At 31.9% G+C, this 22,214-nt stretch overlaps 2 protein-coding genes across 3 annotated transcripts in view; one reads left to right on the forward strand and one right to left on the reverse strand.

Annotated features, from left to right (window-relative positions):
* Nucleotides 1-1,951: 1,951 nt before the first annotated feature.
* Nucleotides 1,952-6,510, reverse strand: BBS1 (Bardet-Biedl syndrome 1). Its single transcript, XM_077436685.1, has 13 exons — nucleotides 6,497-6,510; nucleotides 6,257-6,419; nucleotides 5,936-6,154; nucleotides 5,546-5,848; nucleotides 5,205-5,293; nucleotides 4,971-5,124; nucleotides 4,695-4,854; nucleotides 4,528-4,596; nucleotides 4,274-4,453; nucleotides 4,054-4,187; nucleotides 3,620-3,754; nucleotides 3,292-3,513; nucleotides 1,952-1,984 (listed from the first exon to the last, which is right to left on the reverse strand). Exons 1-13 carry the CDS (start codon nucleotides 6,508-6,510, stop codon nucleotides 1,952-1,954), a joined length of 1,875 nt encoding a protein of 624 aa, XP_077292811.1.
* A 1,937-nt stretch (nucleotides 6,511-8,447) lies between these two features.
* The window catches only part of Exn (Ephexin), a 47,367-nt gene continuing 33,600 nt past the window's right edge, over nucleotides 8,448-22,214 (forward strand). Inside the window, exon 1 of one of the 2 annotated variants that reach the window (XM_077437032.1) lies at nucleotides 8,448-8,757. The gene's annotated coding sequence lies outside the window, so the exon portion shown is untranslated. The remainder of the gene's footprint in view (nucleotides 8,758-22,214) is intronic. The other variant, XM_077437033.1, reaches the window with a different exon arrangement.

Consider the following 22,214-nt stretch of genomic DNA (forward strand, 5'->3'; position numbering starts at 1 on the left):
CCCCAGCACCCCCGATGCCTTCGGCACCCCGGGGGCTTCGCCCCCAGCGCCGCCGACGCCTCCGGCGCCCCCAGCCCCCCCGATGCCTTCGGCACCCCGGGGGCTTCGCCCCCAGCACCGCCGACGCCTCCGGCGCCCCCAGCCCCCCCGATGCCTTCGGCACCCCGGGGGCTTCGCCCCCAGTGCCGCCGACGCCTCCGGCGCCCCCAGCCCCCCCGATGCCTTCGGCACCCCGGGGGCTTCGCCCCCAGCGTCCCCGATGCCTTCGGCATCCCGGGGGCTTCGCCCCCAGCGCCCCGATGCCTTCGGCACCCCGGGGGCTTCGCCCCCAGCGCCGCTGACGCCTTCGGCGCCGCCAGCGCCCCCGGCAATGAAAAAAATGAAAAAACTGAAAAAATGAAAAAAATGAAAAAAATGAAAAAACTGAAAAAATGAAAAAAATGAAAAAAATGAAAAAAATGAAAAAAATGAAAAAATGAAAAAAATGAAAAAACTGAAAAAATGAAAAAAATTAAAAAACTGAAAAAATGAAAAAAATTAAAAAACTGAAAAAACCTGAAAAAAACTGAAAAATATGAAAAAACTGAAAAATATGAAAAATATGAAAAATATGAAAAATATGAAAAAAATGAAAAAAATGAAAAAAAAAAAAATTTTGTTCCCCATACTGGTTGACGGTTGATCGTCCGTCACATATATACAAATATACAAATATACATACAAATATACAATGAAAAAACTGAAAAAATTAAAAAAATTAAAAAACTGAAGAAATGAAAAAACTGAAAAAATGAAAAAAATGAAAAAACTGAAAAAATGAAAAAAATGAAAAAACTGAAAAAATGAAAAAAATTAAAAAACTGAAAAAATGAAAAAAATTAAAAAACTGAAAAAACCTGAAAAAAACTGAAAAATATGAAAAAACTGAAAAATATGAAAAATATGAAAAATATGAAAAATATGAAAAAAATGAAAAAAATGAAAAAAAAAAAAATTTTGTTCCCCATACTGGTTGACGGTTGATCGTCCGTCACATATATACAAATATACAAATATACATACAAATATACAAATATACAAATATACAAATATATTTAGCGACAGTCCGTTTTTATATATATAATAGTATGTACATACATACATATGCAGTGGCGGCTCGTCCATTGTATTATGCAGCTGCATAACTGCAGCACCCCTAAGCAAATTTAGAAAAATGTAATATTATAATATACATAAATTTATGTATATTATATGAAAATATCAATACAATTTAAGCGTGTATTAAGCTCGCCCGCACACCGATACATCCAATAATTATCATATATATCGCGGTACTAATATCAGAAAGTGAGGCATCGTTTATGATTTTGCGCAGTACGGTTTTCGATGGAATATGCTCGAGTGGGCGAAGGAGGAGCGCGGGGAGGGCGCTCGCAGCCAGAAGCTTGGTCTCGTACTGCCACTCCCGACAGTATTTCGTGTTGCGTTATATGCGAGCGCCCGACACCTGTCACTTTTTCTCATTCCTTCTGCTTTCGCTTTAAAAGAAATGAAACAGAAACAAAATGCCAATGGAAGATCTACTACTAACCGTTGAATCATATTCAATTCTAGATAAAGAAAAGCTTCAGAATTAATTAAAAGTGTTTTAGTCAAGGAAAGAAATGCACAGCTTTAATGATTTATTAACACCGTTAAAATTTATTTTGCGAACAATTTCTTGAGAAAATAACAAAACTAATTCAAATTTTGCTTACAACTACTATGACTAACGCTGAACCAGAATGGTGTTTTTCGTCAATAAAAAGAATACAGACATATATAAGAAACACAATGGTTCAGGAAAGATTGACGGCTTTGTCTATGCTGTCAATTGAAAACTACGCTCATAGATAAAGTAAAAAAAATGATCATGAACAATGAAAAATTTAACGAAAAGGAAGACCTTTGTTCAAGGAAAAAAGACGGAAGACTCAATTTTATCTATATATATAAAAATTAATGTCTGTGTGTGTGTGTGTGTGTGTGTGTGTCTCGAATAGGCTGCTAAACCACTGAACCGATTACAATGAAACTTTCAGGATTTGTTGTGTGCATGTCCGGTAAGATTACTGTGAAAAAAAACGGGAAAAAACGGGAACGGAAACGGGAAAAACGGGAATGAGTGTCATTGCAACGCAATAATTTCAAAAGTGTTCGCTACCTGCGTTTTTCCGACAAATGGGAACGGGAACGGGAACGGGAATCGCATGTGTTATTATGGCATTGCAACGCATGCCAGGGTTCAGCTAGTAATGAAATAAAAATACATATGTATACTGTTTAATTTTAATATGTTTAATGTTAATAGTAAAACGTAATCCAAATAAACATTTTTTTTTATTTTTAATCAACCGCAGCACCCCCAGATATCTTATCCACGACCCGCCGCTGTACATATGTATGTACATATGTCCAAACTATTTTTTTCATTTCATGTCATTTTCTGATTTGACGTGTTCAAATTTCTAAAGAACATTACTAAAAACAAATTTAAAACTAGACCAAGCGACGTTTAAAAATAAACATAAAACAATGAAAACTCATTATTTGCATATAAGAAAATAAATACAGTTTTATAATAACAAGTGCTTTTATTTCCTTCGATATACAAACGAAGTATATTTCTCATGTGAAATTGTCTGGTTTACATTACACAGTAATCTATGTATTTAGAAACCCATAATCATACATATGTACGTATACATAAATGTACAATTGATAAGACATATAACATAAATGTACAATTGATAAGATATGATTTAAAATATTAACAATTTACAAAAAGTTTACCTTGATTAGGTATATGTATAGCATTTTGCGCAATGCAACAAAAAAATTAAGAAACGTGCTATTTAGATTTTTCATTGACTTCCAGGTAAAAAAAACGTTTGAAAGGTTCAAGTCTCAAGATCATTATTTTAAAGCGGCTTCGAAAATTATAAATTTGAAGAATTTAACAAGATATGCTAATTTGGGATTAAAACATACAATTACAAAAAATATTAGAAGCTAATGGACAAATTCTGATGGCATTTTCGGATTCAGCAGGTAAAATTACATAAGAATCAGTCAGAATTGTTCCTGTAACAAAATATTTGTTTAACAGTGCTATCGGTCTGACACTAATATAAATTATACACAAAAATATTATGAACAAAAATTTGATTTAAATAATTGATATGAAGTTTTAATACAATACAGCATTTAATATTTTTCTTATTTATTATTATTATTTTAATTTGGGTGTTAAAAAGGCATCATGAGAGGGTCAGTCGGAGGAATATGTATTGTTGCAGCTAGTAGTGGTTGAACATGTCCCTCTTTTATTAATATAACTTTCAGAGATGGTCTTTCTTCTTGATTGTCATTGTTAGCTTCACAATCTTCAGCCGTTTCAGTCTGAGTTGTTGTGAATATTTCTTTTATTTGAGTTGCAAAAGTGTATGGACGTCCCGGAACTAGCATAGGAATCTATAAAATAAGTATGTCAACATTTTTAAATACGAAAACATTATTATACTATATTAAACAGATGACTATGATCATAGATTAATTAAGAACAAAGAATACTTCGGACCTGAATATATGGAGTTGACACTTTATAATTATGACAATCAGTCACAAATAAAAGTGACAATTTTGCCACAGCTTTATCAACCGAAAGGTTTTCAATAAATAGATGAATATTAAACGTTGGTCCCAGTCCTTCAATCTACAAAAATAAATCCAATTTGTAGTTTTCAAACAAAGAATCGAATCAAAATTGAATGTATTTTCAATTTAAGAAACAAATTATTGTCGTATTTTTTCATCACAATATTTTTATTGTGATAATGCTATTTCATATTTAATAAACAATATATTATTATAATGTTTATGTAAAATTGGACCACATATTATACAATTGGATATATAAATATATCGGTTTATATAAAATTGGAACGCTATCGTTTATTGCATTTGAGTTGTAAAAAAATCACCAAAAGTTTGAACATTTACAAAATATATAACCTTTGCAGATAACTTCAATGGTTCTGACGAACCTATATTCAAGGAATTATTGGCATTTTGCATAGATTCCACTGTTGCTTTTGCTACATATAATCTTAATTGGCAGAGTTCTCGCTGGAAAGTTTCATGCATAGCTAAAAAAATGTTTAATAATATATTGTTTTAAAATAATATTTATTATATTATATTATATACAAAGCTTAAAAAAGATCATGTGTACGAATAAATTGTTCTCTTTCACGAGCTGCCTGCTCTAGAAATAGTTTAGACTTTTTTGGCACCAGCAAAGGACGAGCTTGTTGAGCAGCTGATAAAGATGGGTGAGTTTTTTGCAAATCATTGATACTATTTACATTAAATTCAGCAGTCCTTTTCAATATCTTTAATCTAAGTCCTCCGTCTACAAACAGGAAAAAACATAAAATGTAAACAAGTATATAAATATCAACGATTTACACATTATATTTAATTTACCTGAAGTGATCAAGACAAGAACATTTTCTTCTTGTCCTAATTGACCAAACTTCATTACGGATACTGTATCTTCAATTTGATTATATTTAAAGGAAAAAAATTATATGAATTTTTTATTAACCTACATATATACATACAATAAAAAAGTATACATAATATGTAAACACCTTGAATTTGAAATAAATCGACAAGATTCTTTCCATTGTAGAATTGAATTAGACCACCCGTCATTGCGACTGCTATTAAATTAACTCCCAAGTGTCCCAATTGCACTAAAGTTATTGTAGTCACTGTGTGAGGCAAGTTTAATGACCAATTTCTTTTACCCTGTCATAAAATAATACACATTCACCATACATTCTAAGGTAATACATATTCTATTATTATAACAAGATAATAATAACAGTCATAATACTAATATGATTTTTAAAAATGGTAAGCACCTTCTTGCTAAAACATTGTAATGTTTTATCCATACTTGCTACAACAATACTATTATCACCAGGAGTAATGATTAAACCTACAACTAACGATGATAACTGAACTAAACATTTGCCCTCTAGCCATTCTCTTCGTAAAATGCAGATTGATCCTTCTCTATAATATTATTAGATCGGTTATTTATAAATAAATTTACAGAGTGATATCATGAGAATATTAAAAAACAGCAGCCTTGCCTAGTTGCAATTATTATTCTAAATTCAACATCGAATAATCCAGATGATTGTATAATTGTAGGAGTTGCTTTTGTATTATGCACTCTAGCCTGAGAAAATTATTTGAAGAAAATAATAAAAAAGCAAAATTTTATTCAAAACATTATGAATAAAGATGGAAATTTTATCACAACATATGTATGTATGTATGTATGACCCCCGAATAACTTTATATTATTTGCCTGATGACTGTAATTTAATTTAATTTATATTTTTATTTCTTCTCTATTTTTTTAGGTTCAAATTTTGTGATAAAATTTCTGGAACTTGGGTTAATAATACATATGTTAAAAAAATAATACTTGATGCAAAATTGTAAACGTCTGTGGATCCAAAATGTTTATATCACCGTTTTCAGTTCCTAATATAAGACATGCCACTCCATCTTTGTCAATTGAATTCATATTCAAAGTCGTCATACACGTGATGACTGAAGTTTTTTGCATTGGAAAATCGAAATGCTGTTTCACAAAGTTGATATATTTTTCAGGAGGCAACGATAATAAGTGTTGTGATTGAGCAGTTAATGCTGAAAAAGGTACGTCACTTAATTTTTCAACTACTTTGATCAATGCTTCATCATCTTTTATATGTATATCAGACAACTAAAATACATTAAATAATGTTAATAACAAAAAATATTTACATATAGGCAATGCGAAATATTATATATAATTTAAATAACATATTACTTGGCGCCAAACTTCCAATTCTAGTGCAAGTATTTCTAGAGGTGGTAAATAAAATTTATAGAATAGTTTCATGTTTTTATATATATAAACGCTCGAGCACATTGATACTGCTATTACGGGCGGATTACGGGGTAGGGTTTCATTTGTAAAGAAACTTATTATACTTGTTGGTATATCTGGCAATATTATTTCATTTATTATTGATGTTCCCTTAAAAACCTGAAATATTATTGAAGATAAAATATATATTTCAATTTAGGAATAAAATGTTTTGTACGTAGTCATTAATAAAATCTATAAAATGAAGTTTTATAAATGAACCTTAAGTTTAGACACATTATTTGTCAGACCCATATCTGCTACAACCAATTTGAAATCTAAATCACAATTCAAATCTGCAAATGCTACATTCATCGGTAATGTGCAAATATTGTGCTCGGTTGAACCTAAGACATCCAACCATCGTGACACTGGATTCAAATCACTATTCAAAATTCATTATAACAATCGTTTATTATCAAATTTAAAACATCAACATTATACATTCACATATTATCATACCTGAGAGCATTCATGTTTAAAGAATATACTTGTACGTGTCAAAATATAACAGAACTTGACAAGTAGTCTATTTCTGTGTTTATATTTCACGTTGTCAAGGATACTTCAGTACAAAGATATGTAACAGTATATGCATATATCTGCATATATGTATGTATGTATGTGCAAAGATTCCTATTTATATGCATACATATGTGTATTTTGCAGAAAATGTATATAAAACACAATTATAATATAGCGTATGTAAATATTAATCTTAATTTATCTTAATCATCCACAAAGGTATTCATTAAACTTTTAAGAAAACACTAACGTATCAGCGACTCTAATATACTCAGGATATTTATTATAAATCTGAGCACCTGTGGAAAACACCTCTTTTTTATATAAGTGGTCTAAATTGCAAAGGGGACAAATAAACAAACAAATATTCATCTTTATTTGGTAGACGACCTGAGGTAAGATCAAACAACTCGTGCAAATAATATCTACAGAGTTTGATTTACAAAATGCTATTTTATTTAATAGCAAATTGTTAATTATACAAAATACAATCAAAATAAATAATAAATTTAAATTGATAACTATGATATAACCTATATATGTATTTTAACACTCAATCTTAATTTAATTACATTTACCAGAGAGGTTTCCATTAACACTCTTCAAGAAGGCACTCATGTTTTATTAATTTTAATAAATATGTAATATTTAATAAATATACATATGTCCTATACTTTTTATTTCAATATTTTAAGTGTATGTATGGATAAAATATTTATTATACACTGGTGTTGTACCCAGTGAAATATTACATGGGTATTGGCATATTAAGTTATTAAATAAAAAAATTTCGAATCACAAAACTTCATCTATTGTTACTACGTATGTATGTATGTACATAGATAAAGTAATAAAACAAATGTGCCGGTCCTGTGTTCTATCCGCACGCGGTCGAATTTTTTTCAAATGCCTTTTAAATATATTTAATTGTATAATATGCAAAAAAGGTAAAATCTACCTACCAACCTACATACATATAAACAATATAAAACACTAATAGAAAAATAACTTAAATAATTTTTTTAATGGATGGCGCTAAATGCTCATCAACTTAGCGCCATCTATTAGCCTAGAGCAAACATTGGGAGCAAACAGTATATATAGAAGTTTTTTTCTTTCGTTATTATATTCGTATATTATGTATAATATATTGTACGTTTTGTTGGCAGTGCTTTAGCTGTGACGTGCATATGTATGTCGAATCAAAACGATTATTATAGTGCGGCGAGCGTTATCTTACACAAACACACATACACAAAGAAACACAGATTAACGATATTATATACGTATATGATTTGTAAAATTAAAGTAGTTATGCAAATTAGAATTACTTTTATAAACTGAAAAATTTCCTCACATTTTTACTGAAAGAAAAAATATGTAACGATGCATAGCATAGAAGCTTTTCCTCTTCAACTTTTTTTGAGTAACAAATACGGTGTGTTTTTACAAGATTTTCGTGGGTTCAAAATGAGAAAAATAAATTGAAAGGAATTATATTTTTAAAATAAAGTTTATTAATTAATAATAAGAATTTTTAAGGAATATAAATAATTATATATATATATATATATATATATATATATATATATATATATATATATATATATATATATATATAAATTATTATTTTGGCAGAATTTATGCATAAAATCTCGATCACGGAACATCTGGCACCCAAAAACTCCATCAATCAAAAGCGAACATCGTACTAACGAGAACTCGGGTATAAGATATTCCGTTTTTCCGATTTTTGTGGCATGCGCGCGTTTGCAAATTTTACAATAATCCGTTTACCAAAATTACAAGCCATTAAAGAACAACGCATGGCCGATAAATATCTATATTACGACTCTTTCGTTATTTGAACTCGGCAACGTAGTTTGCCGAACATATCCGATCGCAGTCGTCAAGTTGGTCGAGGGAATACTTAATTTTCTGTCTACATTTAGTCGGTGTAGGATTGTTGTGGGTGGTGGGCGTGCAGTTGCGCTGGACGCAGTTCTGTGTGTATTTGTGAACCGGGCAAGACTTTATACTCGATTCACCAACTCGAATTTCCGATTGCTGATTGCAAATTGCACTCATTGAAACGGAGTCTTCAAAACCGCATTATAATCGCATTCCAGCATCTTAGGTCATTCGGCCTCTCCTTGTGAACGTGGACGTGAAAATTGGAGGCGCGCCTCTTCGCACAGGTGAGATCCCTCTCGTCACATTATCATAACAAACCGTTGTCTCGTTTTAAATTTTCGGTTTTGGTGTTGCCATTATGCAAATTTCGCATACTAAGTATCTACAAATATACATGTTTACTTACGGTCACATTATAAGGTTGTATTATAATTGGATATGTGTATACGTATGCAAAGTATTCGATACGCGCTGAAAATACTCAGTGGTCAAAATTTTCATGTTCGTGGAAAAATCAATACCGCTTTTTTATTCTATACAAAAGCAGAATCGAAACTACTGGCAAATATTCGATTCTGCATTTTATTGTTGATTCATTATTAATTTGTTACGCAGTCATTACGAAATTTTGTTTGCTTGTCGCTTTATTTAGTACGAAAAATTCGCCGATTCTCTATTTTTACTAGCCTCTTTTTTAACTCATTACAAGGCTCTTCTATATTTCACATCGATCATTGGTCTGACAATATATGTATTATATCCTACATTCTTCCAATCGTTTTAAAACTTTGCCATTTTGCGCGGTTTGGTCAACGATAGATATTTAAATACACACGTTTAAAAATTCAAAAATTTTGTTTGGAATATGCTTAAGAAATTTTCATCAATACAAATTATAATTATGATTTAGTAACTTCATAATGTACTATACGTATTTGTTTATTATTAGGCCTTAGCAACTTTGGTTCTACATATATACATTACCTAGCGCCCCCCGCTATTATGTATATGTTACAGTCCAAGTGTACATTTAGTCTGTTCATGAATATACTAGTTTGTTTATACATGAACTAATCTGGCCAGTTTTAGTGTACACAAAATAACAAATTAACAAACGAACCAGTTTGTTCGTGCACAAACTATTAGGCTTATAAGTTCAAGTATTCTCAATCATTTGTCCTACCCTCTATGTATGTATGTATGTATCCTTACCCGGGGTTGTAATATTTCATTTAAAATTAGCAGAAACAGGAATTGTATTGTGATTCCCTTTTAAATGCTTTGCGTTTTGACATCTCAAAAGTTTTGACAGCTAAAAGTTTCATGTGAAACCTGGTGATTCTGAAGATACCTTTTAACCACTTAAACTAAAACCAATAGTTCGTGTATGAACAAACTAGTATGTTCATGAACAAACCGGAATAAACACTAATACTGTGACATATATACCGGTCTCTGTCACGAGCCCGAATGTGAAACGCCCGAAAACGCAAATATCGGAAGGCAAAGATCGAAAATCGAAAGATCTTAAGTCGAAAGATAAAAAAAAGGGTGCATGGTAAACGGTTCATACTCACGTACATATTCACTTAATTTGCGCGAGCAGGATACAACAGGAACAAGAGGAACAGACTTTTCCTCCCGTATTGTGCGCGCGCAGAATTAGGGAGGAAAAGCCTGTTCCTCTTGTTACTGTTGTATCCTGCTCGCGCAAATTAAGTGAGTATGTACCGTTTACCATGCACCCTTTTTTATCTTTCGACTTAAGATCTTTCGATTTTCGATCTTTGCCTTCCGATATTTGCGTTTTCGGGCGTTTCACATTCGGGCCCGTGAGGTAGACCCCATATATACATATATTTAAATATGTTTGATTTATTTAGGTTTTAGTTGGTAGCAAATTAGAAAATAGTGGGAGACTAGGAAAGGTTTAAAAAATGATCATTTATTGAAAAAAAAGTTTTTATCGTATTATTACTTTATAATATCTGTTTTTGAATCATTTTTGAACTGTTTGGTGTAATAATTTTTGTTCACAGTTCATTATCAATTTTCCATTTTCATTTTCCGTGTACTTACGCGTGTATTATTCATTAGTATTCCGTGTCACACTTTTGATATTTCCGTTATCTCAAACACTTGGTTTTTCCTTGCGGCTTCTCTACATATGTACATACATAAATACATACATTGTGCATTTGTGTATTGACGTACATATGTACATGCCATTTGAACAATCAGTATCTAATCATTGTTTTATAGTGTCTTATAAAAATACATATGTACACAACTACACATAAATACGAAAAAAAAAAATTATATTTAAGGTCAAATTTTATACATATACATAGTTTGATAGTCAACTTTCTTCGTCGATGATCATACTTTCTTCCGGCCAAGGTCAATACAGATTCGAAGATACGATTTATCGCCACTGACCAGTGTCCTGTAACTTTCACCCGGCCTCGGCGTGTTGATACGCATTTTGTAACAGCAAATAATGACCGAATCTCTACTCGCGTATGTATTTCGGTGTTTGATTTGCCTTATGTGACTTGATTTTTGTTTGTGAGTTTGCCGAAGCCGAGATAAAATTTGCACGTCTTCCCAACCCACATTTTAGCTAGGCTTTGGCCAATCGTAATACAGGCACATGGATACGTGGCTGGAGACAATTGTGCAAACAGTTTTTTGTTGGTGGATCTAAAAAAAGCCAAAACACGAGTCGAATTAGATAAGAGGATCGTTTGGCCGATGACTTAACTAATGATTTACTTATCGTCTACCAGCTACACCATTAAGACTAGTTTTCCTTCCGAACTTTTGACTAAGTAATGTCTGTTGATTCAGTATGTTTTTTTTATCGGACCAAATATGAAATGTTTATATAGATTACGACATACATATCTAAAGCTACCTATAAATATTTAATGTTTTTAAAACGCCACGCTAAACTTAATTCACATTAAAATTCAAGTTGGGTTTGAATCATGTACGTGTGTATGAACCAGGGCTGTGGAGTCGGATCAAAATTTACCGACTCCGACTTTATTTTATGATTCGACTCCGACTCCGACTCAAACCTGAACGATTTTAATAAGATAGACTTTTGTTGCCAACTAATAAATTTGTTTGTAATAAAAATAGCGATTTTCAAAATATAAAAAAAATATTAAAGGAATTAAAAAAATCTCTAAAAATTGACATGTAACCTAATTTATTGAATTATTGGTAATAAAATAGGTATTAATAAAACGTAAATACATTCATAGCGTATGTGTATAAATTTCATAGACAAATAAATCAATGCGAAAAATGAGAATAAAAAAAAAGTCTGAGACGGAGAAAACAATCGGTTTTGGCTACAAAACACCAAAATACGTGTAATTTAATGATTTTATTTATAATTAGTGTTTTTACCCGGCTTCGCTCGGTATTTGTAATATAAACTTGGCCAATCTAATAGTCAACATTTTATTAAATTTATTTGAATAGTTATTTAAATTTATTTGAATACATATTCATTTAATTTTATCTACCAACCAAACAAACATTCAAAGTCTCTTTCGAAATTATATATTAAGAAGAAGAATAATTTGAAATCATGATTTTTATAAAAAAAATTATTAAATTTAAATTTATTATTTATTTACTTCAATACAATTGGAGACTCTAGTTGAAACATACCGTAATACTATTAATTAAAGAAAATAATGAAAAGAAGTCGGTGTCAGTTGATATTTTACGGATCTGACTCCGCTTGAAATGATCCGACTCCACAGCCCTGGTATGTACTCATGCATATCGACGCAAATCTTGCGACTACATATATACGTATATATGTACATAAATACATACATATGTGTGACCTCTTATCGCTCAAGAACAATACCTACCGAAATGCATGAATAATGATGCCATGGAGAAATTTCGCCACACCTTTTGCATTCATCCGACTTGGCATCAAATCAGATCGAACCATTTATTGTTGATACAATAATTCCTTGTTGAAAAAAAGCCATAGTTATCTACTTTATCTCAATGCGAGTATAATAAGCACAGCTTTAGCACTGTTGAACTACATACATAATACACCGATAATGTTCGGTGGACATTGTGCAACCGTATTCTGTTGTGATGAAACGTTTAAGGATATGGAATTCGTGGCCATCACAATTGCCGAACTTTCGATTCGTCAACTCAACTGGTTTAACCAGAAATTGCCTCACAGCTTTGCAAATTCATGAATGAAAATTTGTATGACGGCCATTCAGTTGACACTCTTTTATCTAATCACACATCAGTTCCGTTTTCAATTATAGAACAGTTCAAAATTGTTTTCAATCTGTGGAATCCCAAATTAAATATTCCCATATTTTATTTCTGAATTAACTTCATCATTTAGTGTATATCCTTATACATACATATATGAAACGAGGACTACTCGACGGAGAACGTCAACGGAATCCAAACTTCAATCCATCATATACTATAAATGGCATGATAAGACCAACTTTAGTTAACATTATTAATACCAGTGTCTAACGAATCCCATTGAAACTATACGGATTATATTTAAAATTCTAGATGAAATATTCGTGATATTATTTCAAGATGAGTGCAATCTCGTTATGAATAACAGAATATGACTCCATCGAGACTGTTTCAATCACAATCAATTTATATAAATATATATAAATAAATAACTACCTAAATATATGTATGTATTTGGTTCATATCCTATCATTTCTGATTATTCGATTTTCTTGTGGCTTTCTAGTTTTTTTTTTAAGATGTTTGTTATTTTTTTAAGGTTTTTTTCTGTCCGACGTTTTTATACACTTTGACACAAATGACAAACACATCCCACCCAGCAAATCTATTCACTAACTTTATACGGGTTTAATTGGAGAAAAAGTTGAAACAATGCTCTTACTCCAGCTAAAAATATCTTAAGTTTGTACATATAAAATTACGCCATAGTATTGCCGATTGCGACATAGTCGAAACTCGTAAGTGTTCTGATAGAACTCGTTTATAGAAAATCAAATTAATGCGCAAATTATGGATAGAACAGTAAAGCAATAACATGCGTATAATATGGATCACTGTCATAAACTCATAACCGGTGTTCGGTCGGCTATCCGGCTCGACAGCATCCGATGATTTATAAACTGGGTTGGTCACCGTTGACTATTATCACTTGAGACTGAGTAATCTCTAAATGCTTAATCTTATCTTGGAAATCATTGCAATTTATGCATTCGCATAAGAGTAAATCATTCGAAAGTATGCATCGTCGTCGTCCATCAACGGGCCTACATTTGTATGTAAGTACAGTATTTACTGATTCATCCTGGTTCAGTTCGTTCAACTATCTTCTGCGGACATTTTGCGGATCTAATTTTTTATCACTTTCTCGTTCGTGAGAGATGTCGCTACTGTGCTGAAGTTAGTCACACACCGGTTTATCGACGATCCATTCCTACAAATAAAAATAAAAAGCCCGCCCGCCTAGGGATGACTAATGTACGATATCACTTTCCTGTATATATAATATAAGGAAACCCTACTGAATATAAGCAATTACATCCTGTCTTGTTTGGAACTCGAGTTTGCGTGTAAATTTCGTAAACATAATACGTATGAAGTCTTTTAAAACACTCAATTCTAACGTATTTTTTTAAGAGAGTATGGAAAAAGCTATGTACATATGTGATATTCCATTGCTACTTAAATTGGAGAAGTTGATAAGAAATGTCATATCGATGATTGTACCAATGATGGAAATCAAATTTTATACATACATATGTGTATATATAATCTTTTAGTATAAAAATACCGCAAAAGTTTAGACTGAATTACATTATGAAATACAAGTATGTGCTTGTATTTCATAATGTAGCTACACTGTTTTTCTTACATTTTTATCAGGGCTGTGGAGTCAGATCAAAATTTACCGACTCTGACACCGGTTTTAATTTATGATTCGACTTCGACTCCAACTTGAAAGATTTTAGTAAGATGGACTTTCTTTCCAACGTATAAAATTATTAGTAGTAAAAATAATAGTGATTTTCAAAATATGAAAAAATTAAAGGAATTAAAAAAATCACTAAAAATTTACATGTTAATTTTATAAATTTATTGAATTATTGGTAATGAAATAGGTATAAATAAACAGTAAGTACATTTATAGTATATATGTACACACATATGTATGTATGTGTATGAATTTCATACACAAAAATTCAATTGAATAAAAAAATGAGAATAAATAAAAAAGTATGAGACGAAGGAAATAACGGTTTTGGCCAGAACACATCAAAATATGTGCAATTCGACGATTTTATTTATAATTTAATTTAAATTTATGATTTTATACTTTATAATAATTATTAAATTTAAATTTATCAGTGGATTTAATTCAATAAAATTGACACATACCGTAATACTATTAATTAAATTATAAAGAAAGAGTCGGAAGTCGGTTGATTTTTTACGACTCCGACTCCGCTTGAAATGCTCCGACTTCGACTTCACAGCCCCAATTTTTATGTAAACGCATATTGCATTTGGCTTAAAATATTGGGCAACAGAATATTAATATACAGAAATAAAAATGTATAATATTCAAATTAATTGTCCCTTTTTACTTTCATTCACGTATTTGACTAACACCTTTTTAAACGTATAAATATGTGTAAAATATTAACCACTGTTTTTGAACTAATGCTGGTTGGTGTATGCTATTTATTTTTTTCGTTAAAATTTAAGAATATATTTTCAAAAAGATTTAAGCTTTTTGCAAATGTTTCAATGCATCTCCCAAATCATACATAGATATATACATATACATAAATACTATTTGCTTAGTCGATTTTCTCATGTTTTGGAAGCGTTTTAAATGTTTTTACATACCTCTTATACAGTTCATTTAATACTGAGTATAATGTATAATTGGAATGCGGAATCGATAGCTTTACTGGATCTTGGTTAATTCAGCAAAGTTTCTAATTTGATTGGATGTATCTAGAACTCTATTTATTTCTGAAAGTTTCGATCGAAAGTTCACAGTAAAAGCTGGGCGAAAGTACTACATATAACAGTCTGATATTCTTATAATCATCATTTAATTGAAATGTGACACATTTTGAGCTAACATCGATATACTTTATTTAATCAGCGCTCTTGATTATCCGTCTTGTATCATTAGAAAATTTCGTTTTCTCACAAAATGCACAATGCGCTCGAAAATTTCCCACAAATACGTCGAAACGAGATTGGCATGTCTTTTTTTATTTTACAATGGGAGTTTCACTAGTTTCTCTTGGATTTTTATTTACGTGTGTCGCGTAAGCCGTAAGCCACGTCCGCATTTTCGGTACGTATTGTTTTTACTATTCGCGTATTTTTTTAATAATAATTCTCGTAGCTACTGATGTCATGAGAAAATAGCCTGCAACCGTATTGTTGACGATTACGTTTGTTCAATTGAAATTTGAACAATGCCCGAGGCTAAACCTTGAACCGCCATCGGCATCTAATACGTTTTCGCATCTTCAAAAGTTCCAAGCCAATCAATCAATCTTGGCGAATGTCTCAACACGCACGATGGGTGATGATCATAATGACGACGATAATTCGCAGACATGGGAGCAACAATAAATTGCTCGTATCTGCACATGTTGTCCGGTGGCGTATGTATGTAGTGGATTCCATACGAGCGTTTTTGTGTTAATTGTACATATGTATGAGCTCGTATATCAACATCATGTCGGTTTTTTGACTGGTCAATTTTTAATCCGGTTACGGTCACGATGTGAGAACGCGATTCACGATTCGAAACCTTATCGGAATACGTGAATTAATAATTGCCTAAAATTTTAATCGACCGATCGATTGCACATGTTGCCGTCACATTCCACTCTTTGTCGTTTGGAATTGCTTTTTTGTGTAAACTGTGTCGTTACTCACTCGATGACAAACGATGAACTATGGATTTGAGAAAGTGACGTGCCGAACTTATCACAATGCCGACTGTCATTTTGATAAGTAAATTTATAATGTCTAACCATTTATAACTAGTGGTTTTACCCGGCTTCGCTCGATATTTGTAATATAAACCGCTTAAACATGACTAATATTATAGTAAACATTTTATTAAATTTATTTGAATAGATTTTATATAAATTTATTTGAATATTCATTTGTTTTTTTTTTATTAAATTGACTGTCACGAACAAACAAACATATGTATATACCAAGTTTCTTTTGAAATTATATGTATACCAGAATCCATCGCCTGCGCCCCTGGCGCCCCCCGGGGCCGGAGGCGAATTTATTTGTCGTCATGGAAACTGACTTGTTTTCGTTTCCCACCCAAATATAGTTACAAAGTCTCTTTCGAAATTATATATTAGATATACATATGTATACAATGTGAACAAATATATATGTATGTATACATATGTATGAAATCCACATTTTGAACTCGAGATTGTTCATTTTTGAGCCATTGATCAAAGAAATTCAATTATTGGTGATATGAGCCTTTATATTTGGAAGTGGCGGAAGCATATGTAGTTATTCTATATCTATGAACGGTAGCCCAATCTTCAGTTCCAAAAACTTTTTGGAACTGAAGATTGGATTGTTTTTGGCTTAATTCACAAATTGTTATCACTGGTACTTTTAATTCGATATGTCCAGAATTTTGGAAAAGCAAAATAAACTTATTACAGGCCACCAGTATTTTTAAATATTGTAAAACGCAAAACATTATATTTAATGCTTTCCGAGATATTTCTCAGAATGAAGAAAAGTGGACATAACCCATTTTCAAATATAGCGGCTCATATGTATGTTTGTACAAAGTGCTAAATGGATTATTTCGCACGTTGCGATCGCGCACACGACAATCGTTGACATGAAAATCGCGAATTCGAAATATCTGGTACTCGAGTTCTCGTTAGTATGATACTTCGCGAGGGCAGCTCTCGATGGATGGAATTTTCGGGTGCCAGATGTTCCGTGATCAAGATTTTAGTGACGCTTTACCCTTCAAGAAGGCACCAATGTTATTAGCACTATAGATTTGAACACCTCTGTGGAAAACACCTTCTGCAGTTCTTGCTGTCTTAACTCGATAAACGATTTTTTTTTTTATTTATATGCATATCTCTATTCCTAACTATGTAATTGTTAAAATATCTAGGTAATAGATTATTATCAAGCTTACATACATACATATATTCAAATTTTAAAGTGCTTAATTTAAGACTATTTCTAATATCCAACCATTTCAATTCATCTAACATACTCCTAACATTTATGTGAAATAATAATATATAATAATATAATAATAATAATGATAATATAATAATTATAATGGGGTAACGGTAAAAAAATTATATTTTTAATATATGTATGTATTATAGTATTGTTTTGTGACATTCTGAATTAAAAATAGCGCATAAATACTAAATCAAAGAAAATTATCGCATGCATTATTATGTGTTTTTTACGTATACATATGTCGGGTCCTTGTCCTGTATGTTTATTTACGTTTGAACTCTATTCTTTATTCAATATATAAATAAACATGGCGTCATCTACAGGTGATAACGATGTCGTGTTGTAAATAATGACGTGAACTCTCTACTTGTGTACATGCATATCTATTATTATTGATGGATTCATTGAATAATGCGATCTGAAATTTTGTTTTTAAAAATCCTCTTAATGTATTTTTTAGAGTATCAACGTCGATTTGTACGCACTTAAAAGGATCATTAATTTTCTAACGATGTCAGCTTTCAATCGTCTTACGTAGGAGTTAAAGTTCATTCAACGAGTTGCAAGATTGTATATGTAGGTACAATCAAAAATATATGTATGTATAGGTACAATCAAAAATATTGACAATAGGATATTATCTTTTGGTTGCTTTTCATCGTTGGTTTATAACTATTAAGCGTAGTTTTGTTTGTCGATGCGATTGGATACCCCTGATCTCGAGGATCTCACATTGTGGTTTTGGGTGATGTGTTGGTGTGCTAACGGTACATGGGGCCACAGTCATGGGTTGCGGATTCCCACAACTTTTGCACACATTGCTCCAATGACATTTGCTTATCTCGTCTCAGCTCACCGTTATGCTGCCAGATTGCATTCCTTTCCGCGACTTGGTGATTTTTGTTGTTTTGAAACAAAAATAGTCCTTGATTCGTGTTTCGTCTATCCCTCGTTTTTTTTTGCTCCAAGGTCATAGTTACATATGTATGTACATATGTACATACATATTTATGTTTCAATTTCATTCAAAGTTTCAACAGGATTTCTTTAAATATAATGTAATTAATTTTTAAATCCAGTATTTAAAGATTCATACTACTTATTTTAATGAAGCGTTTTTTAAAATACTTGCTAAAACATATGTACGTATCAGTGGCGTGCGCTGAAATTCTCTCTCTTTTTGTCGTACAACCTTATTTAATCTGCACGAGCAGGATACAAGAGGAACAGGCTGTTCCTCTTGTATCCTGTTCGTGCACATTAAGTAAAGCTGTACGACAAAAAGAGAGAGAATTTCAGCGCACGCCACTGGTACCTATCATGACATAAGTTTTACGTAAGAATAATGAAGAATTGTGTGATTGTTCAAATAGGCTAAAAACGCTATTTTTATATTACGAAAAATTTAAAACAAATCATGGTTTTTGAACTAAAGCCATCATCATTGTTAAAAAAAAGAATAGTTGTTAACATTTTCCAGGTAGTATATTATAAATAGTTTCAGCTACTTTAATTTTTTTCGGAATCAATCGATTGTACGAACCGAAACTAGTATCATTTGGAATAATCAAATTTATTAAAAAAAATCGAATGTGACTCAGGACTGTATTTGGAAAAATATAAGAAGTATATAAAACACAATTCGATAATGACGTACATACATACACATAGCGGCTATGAGAACATTTTTGATTCAAGTTCGTGCACTATAATCGAACCAATCTAGCATGAGACTTACGTAAAATTTACATGCTATCGCATTCAACCCCCCACTCGACCCGAGATGGCCAATCACATTTCGTTTCAGTTTCGCACTGCATTTTGGTCAAGTAATACTAGAGTTTGAAGTAATAATAGAATTTGAATTTTGTTTTTTGTTAGTTTTGAAATATTATATTTACAACAATATCTCCAATTAAAAACAAAAACCGGTTATTAAAGGATAGTGCCGTGAATGTATAACTAAACTACGTGATTATTTCGAGAACTATTAATATAAATCGAGAAAAATAAATAAATAATTTTACGTCATTACAATGTTACAACACACTGCACGAATGCGATAGCATGCTCGGTTCTCTTAAGTCTCACGCTAGAACAGATCGATTAAAATGTAGGGAAAATGAGGGGAAACACACACATTTTTGAAAACACACACACACACAAGCCGTGAAAACCATGACCAGCGATCGATTTTGAGGCCAAATCAGTCAACATCTCGAGATCGAAGCACAAAACGTCATCCATCACAAAATCATCTATTGTTACTTTGTACATGTATACATTCATAGATAAAGGAATAAAACAATACTTTAATGTGCCCGTTCTACAAATCAACGAAATAAGTTCTATACATACAAATATTTATGTGCAGATTGAATATATGTAACATGTGTGCAAACAATACAGACATGTATATCATAAGCCTGAACAGACCGTTATCCGATTTTCTTTAATTGTTTTATGAATATTTATACCAAATCTTGATTAGTTGGAAAATCTATTTTCCTGATTTTTTTAAGCACTTATATGGATTTAATATTTACACCATTTGTATAAATGAAAATTGTTGGTAGGCCGCATACGACACGAATAACGAGATTTTAAGTCTAAAAATAGATTTTTTGATGAAAATCGTCAGTTTCCGTTAAGATGGAATGTATTGTGGAAACGCAAACATAGCAACTCATCCGATTCCCAAAATTTTCATTCAAAATTGTTTTATTTACCAGGACAATTAACAACCTTGCTCGATCGGTTCGCATTATCATTTCGGACAAAGCCTTTGTCGTATTCGTACATGCATAAATACTCATATGTATGTATTGACAGCGAAATGCATTTGCAACGACAATAATTTCCGGTGTATCCTTTCCGTGCTCTTTGTTCGTATTTCATACTTGTATATATTGTATTCTTGAAAGTACTTACTTAATTGTGAAGTTAATGCCCTTTGCCTGCGTTTAATACGTATACGAGCCCATAAAACTGATGGAGGAGATCTGAATTAAGCACTCAATTATTCGAGAGTCGCGAAAGGAATGAACCTTCCTTTGTCGGATTGCATCAAATGATTACAACAAATTTCTCGCACCCTAATTGATATCAGTGAAAACACATTCCAGAATGTTGTACTAAAAATTATTACAATTAGAATGAAAAATCACTATACGGTCTCGATTAAAAGTATTTTGCTTGTTTGTTATTAAATTAATGCACTTAAAAATTACTACATTAACTACTAAAGCTTAAGCTACAGACACACGCAGTGGTGGGGGTTTTTTAGATAGTTTTTCACGTGTAAAAAACGCTAGTACGCTATCTATCTATGCCATCGCGATCCTTTGCAAAACTCACCCCCTAGAATGTTTTCGTTGATATTTTATCCTTGTGTTGAAAACATAGGTTTGACAGTGATCGATAACGGTGATTCCCATATTTTAAGAAATGTAGGAGAAACTTACGAATTAACAATGGCATGAAGATATGCCTGCCAGATTTATTGATATCCAGACCTGGACATTTTAATTGTTTTCCCCCTCCCCTACCCCCAGGCACAGATATTACAAGAATGATAAAAAAACTTTGTAAAAAGCGTAAACTTAACAAATTACATTTAAGATCCTTACTTTTATAAACTAGTATTTCCTTTTTTTTCCAGTTCATTTAGTTATTTTAATATTAAATGAAATTAATTAAAAATTGCCAAAGAAGATTGAAAAATAAAATTGATTTTTTCAATCTCACTTTTCTCGCTTTTTTAACCATGGATGTACATATGTATGTAGATCTACGGTAAGATTGAGATTTGTGCATTTTTTTGCAGTTTCATAACTACGGGGGGTCGTTATTTCTGAACAATGAAAGGTCAATAAGCAGCCATCGAAAACCGGGACATTTGGCTGTCCCGATAGGTCCTTTCGGGACGCCGGGATCAGAGGCGTGAAACCGGAACAATCCCAGAATACTGGGACGCCTGGCAGACAGACCTACATGACGATGGCAATGGCCACACTTTTGAGCACGTTCTTACCATAATTCGGACAAAATTAGAAAAAATTATACCATCTTACTTGCAATCGTATCAATATATCATATGTATATGTACTTCGGACTTTTATAAAGCGAAATATATACAGATAATTTTTATTAATTACATTTTTATGAATTTTATATCGGACTATTTACAAACTATTATATAATAATTATTTTTATATCGAACACCAGATTCACATTGTGAATCTCATTCGATTGCATACCATGCGAATAGCAAACGCTGCACATTTGTGCACTGCACACATGCATATCTTTATGCAACGAGCATGCCAGTTCGCATAAAGTCTCACAGGCTGTTAGCGTTTGTTTCCTCGTCGCTATTGTTTTATTTTTTCTCAACGGATAGTGGGGTAAGCAATTTTCATTTTGTCACGTTCCAGACTTAATG

The sequence above is a fragment of the Arctopsyche grandis genome, chromosome 8 (genome assembly GCF_051622035.1).
Source record: "Arctopsyche grandis isolate Sample6627 chromosome 8, ASM5162203v2, whole genome shotgun sequence".
NCBI classification, from domain to species: domain Eukaryota; kingdom Metazoa; phylum Arthropoda; class Insecta; order Trichoptera; family Hydropsychidae; genus Arctopsyche; species Arctopsyche grandis.